Source organism: Ursus maritimus, unplaced genomic scaffold, assembly GCF_017311325.1.
Source record: "Ursus maritimus isolate PB19 unplaced genomic scaffold, ASM1731132v1 scaffold_8, whole genome shotgun sequence".
NCBI classification, from domain to species: domain Eukaryota; kingdom Metazoa; phylum Chordata; class Mammalia; order Carnivora; family Ursidae; genus Ursus; species Ursus maritimus.
In genome coordinates this window covers 25,106,495-25,110,044 of record NW_024426996.1, presented here as the reverse complement: position 1 = coordinate 25,110,044, position 3,550 = coordinate 25,106,495, and the positions used below count along the sequence as shown (strand labels likewise).

Genomic DNA, 3,550 nt, shown 5'->3' with positions numbered 1-3,550 from the left:
ACTATAGGAAGACCAGAGGTATAAGGGGTGGGTGAGAAGTCACACGGCAAACCGCCAGTCTCAGGGTGGTACCCCCTGCCCCGCATACTTGGCTCAGTCTGGGGCTGAGGTGCCAGCCCCGTCCCCGCCCCCGGACTGTCCCAGAGTTTCTTAGGCCCCGTCCCCGACCGGTACCGAGCTCGGTTCCTGGCCCCGCCTCCCGGTCCTCTAGGCCCCGCCCCCAGCCCTGAGCTTGGCTCCCGGCCCCGCCCCGGCATGGCGCCCGAAGCCGGCTGCTGGAGCGACCGGCTCTCCGGCCGGGCCGGGTGGGGGCGGAGCCCAGTGTGCAGCTGCGAGGACGGCAGCGGCGGGAGGCGGAGCCTCCGTCCGGAAGCCGACGATTCGCGGCCATGGCAGCCCCGGCCCGCGGCTTCTCCCTCCTTGGTGGCAGTCTAAGCCGCGTGCCGGCGCAGGGCGGGAGCGCCGTGCTGTCGGGGGTGCCGGTAGCAGCCAGGCGCGTGTTCCGCGGCTTTCGGAGCAGCGGCGTGAGGTACGGGCGCCCAGGACGCTCGCTGTCCTCGGCTGTGGGTGCCGGCGCGTGCGGAGCCGCGGGCTGCGGGAGGGGCGGCGGGGCGTGGGCCTCTGGCGCCTGCCGAGCTCTCCCGCGTTAGGCCAGAGGCGAGGGCAGCCGCGCGACGCTGCGGGGCTGGGGGCGAGGCCTGCCTAGGCTCCGAACTTGGCCTTGCGGGCCTTGCGGGCAGGTCGGGTCGACCTCAGTTCGGGCAACTAGGACGTGGTCGGCTTTGGGCTCTGATGCCAGAATATTCCTGCTTTGCGGAAGGTACAGTGGAGTGGTTTAGGAAGACAGTTGAGGCCCTCAGGAAAGGTGCGGTGGAAACAGGTGGTCTGCTTGTTTCAGCTAGTTGCTTTTGTTTGGGTTATTGTTGTGTTTCATAAACAAAGGCGTGAACGTAGTCTAGATGGTTTACTAGTGTTTTGAGTTTCTGAATTCTTTTGTTGATGGTAATTCTGAGGTCTTTCCCACTCTAAAATTCGTAATGATTTCACAAAATCAGATATTAATCTTGATTAATCAGTCTTTTCTGTATGGCGCTTCCCAAACCTCTTCAGTCTAAGATTGAACTAATCAATCATTGCATCTCTTTGGATCCCCTTGCTGTCTAGTGCATTGCACGGACTCAAAGTGGTACGGTTTTAGCTCTTCTGCACAGTGGTGCCCCAAACTCTTCACTTTTTCGCCTTCTACTTGTTGGAGTTGCAGACTCAGACCTAAGCATCTAAAAATATATTCCCTTGACCCAGAGCCAGTGAGTCCAGAAGAGATTCTGTTTTCAGACTTTGAGGGCTTCCAGTAACGCGTGTTCACTGCAGTTCTACGAGCTCAGAGATTGTCTTTTTCATCTTTGTGTATCGTCAGTGAGCAACACAGTACTTGGAAGAAAGTAATAATCAGTAATGTGGAAACATAACTACTGCTTATTTAATTTAAATTGATTAGTTCCCATTTTATACATATATTTAGTTCTCAGTCGTGAGTGACTAAAACAAAAAATATATATATTTCCAGTAGGGTTTGCTTTAGATGTAGTTTCTGTCGATTAGGTCTTCCATAAGGATATGTGAGAATATAACTGATTCTGAGTTCTGGTTAATGAAGCTCTCTGGTGTCTGAAAGAATTTGCCAGTTGGTTTGGAATAACCAGCTGTACTACCTAGGAAAAAGCAGATTTTGTAGAATTCTGTTTGAATTGCAGAATTAAATTATGTACTATAGTCACTCTATTTTTTGAATTTCAGTTGTTTTAGGGCGTCTTTCCAGTGAGAATAGCCTTTTCCAGATTGTGTAAATTGATGAATTTTCCTTTGTCAGCTTGATGTAAAGAACCCATCACCTCATCCTCTCCGTGTACATTGAATGGGAGTCACAACAGTTATAACCCAAAATTTCCTGGTAGCCCCGTGCTTTGTACACACCTGCACGAGCAAAGGGATAAATCAGATCTTTTAAATTGTATTTAATGGTCTCTTTAAAATAGTTGAATGCAACAATTTGGAAAGCTATTGTTTTTTTAAGATTTTATTTATTTATTTGTCAGAGAGAGAGAGTGCACGCACAAACAGGGGGAGAGGCAGGCAGAGGGGGAAGCAGACTCCCAGCTGAGCCTGGAGCTGGATGAGGGACTCCATCCCAGGACCCTGGGATCCTGACCTGAGCCTTAGAAGGCAGACAGGCAGGCAGACAGGCAGACGCTTAACCCCTTAATGGACTGAGCCACCAGGCCTCCCTGGAAAGCTATTCTTAATATAAAGAAGTATTACTTTAAACCCTGCTGCTTTCGGCCCCATTTGATACAGGTTATGACTATAAAAATAAATAATACTTTTGATAGTTTTTATTTTCTTAAAACAGTGCTAATCAGGTTAGGATAGGGTGGTATTTTTGACATCCTCTTGGCACTGAATACCATATTTGAAGGTGAAGTTGGCTGTCAGGTTGAGAAACACCTGTGGACTGTTGGGTCTCGGGTGGGGAGGAATTCGGACAGTGTGTTGATGCTTATTGGTGTCTCTTTTCTCTTCTAGGACCAGCAGAGAGAAGAGATTCCATCTTCCAGAGGTCGCCACTGTCTGCCTCCCCACTTGTCCCCATCCTCAGTCATCTTTTTTAATATGTAGTTACACCTTATTTGTCTAGTTCTTCATGGTGAACGTGGTTTAATCTGACATCATTCCTATTGACTTGGAATTTGAGCCTTAGTGTTATTTTTATTGAAAATTATCTTTGAGTCTGATAAACTTTGTTTTAAATTAACAGATTTATTGCCAGTTTCTGAGCCAAATAGAGCCTTAAATGAAAAGTGAAAAAGCATTTTTGATTATTTTTCATATTTTTGACTAGATACCTATACTAATGGAACATATAAGTACTTTAATGAAGTATTTTCTTTAATTGGGATTTCAAGAAATAATCTTTGACAGAATTGAAATTTACAAAATCTTGAAGTATCATTTAAGTTCTCTCTCATTTTTAAGATTTACAGTGAGTTTTTTTCTTATTTCCTCATGAGAAATTAGAGCTTATTAATTGGAAGAAAATATATTTACTGTCAAAGAAATAAATAAGCCCTTATATTTGTTAACAGCTTATTGTTTCTTGAAATGAATTATCTAAACAGCCAAAAAGTTAAAAATAAAAAAAATTTAGTGATTAAATTTTTGCTATTTTTGCCTTTCTGTGTGAGTTTACAAATCAAAGCGTCCCTGGATTATAAATATCACATGAATCTTTGGCCCAGTGCTTTCAGTTTATGGAGCCTGGCAGTAGCATTTCCCATTTGGAGGGGAGGTTACACGTCTTGTACATTAATGCCATGGTCAAAGCAGATTTTCAGGTATCCTACAACAGGGACTTCCCAAATGCTGCTTAGATCATCCTACCTGAACTCATTTTCAATAATTAAATGGATATCCTAAGCGTTTGTTCCATGTTTATCCTGTGGCAAAGTGATTCCTAAAGTCATTAATTTGGCAGATTCTCTTTTGTCTCCTG

At 45.5% G+C, this 3,550-nt stretch overlaps 1 protein-coding gene across 1 annotated transcript; it reads left to right on the top strand.

Moving 5' to 3' along the window:
• Nucleotides 1-336: 336 nt before the first annotated feature.
• Nucleotides 337-3,213, top strand: LOC121101473 (probable bifunctional methylenetetrahydrofolate dehydrogenase/cyclohydrolase 2). Its single transcript, XM_040625181.1, has 2 exons — nt 337-529; nt 2,584-3,213. The coding sequence occupies exons 1-2, from the start codon at nt 390-392 to the stop codon at nt 2,693-2,695; spliced, it is 252 nt and encodes an 83-aa protein (XP_040481115.1). The 5' UTR covers nt 337-389; the 3' UTR covers nt 2,696-3,213.
• Nucleotides 3,214-3,550: the final 337 nt, after the last annotated feature.

Coding starts and splice junctions, on each gene's coding strand:
- LOC121101473 (XM_040625181.1), top strand. CDS start 390: ATGGCAGCCCCGGCCCGCGGCTTCTCCCTCCTTGGTGGCAGTCTAAGC. Junction 530..2,583: donor TTTCGGAGCAGCGGCGTGAG/GTACGGGCGCCC, acceptor TTTCTCTTCTAG/GACCAGCAGAGAGAAGAGAT.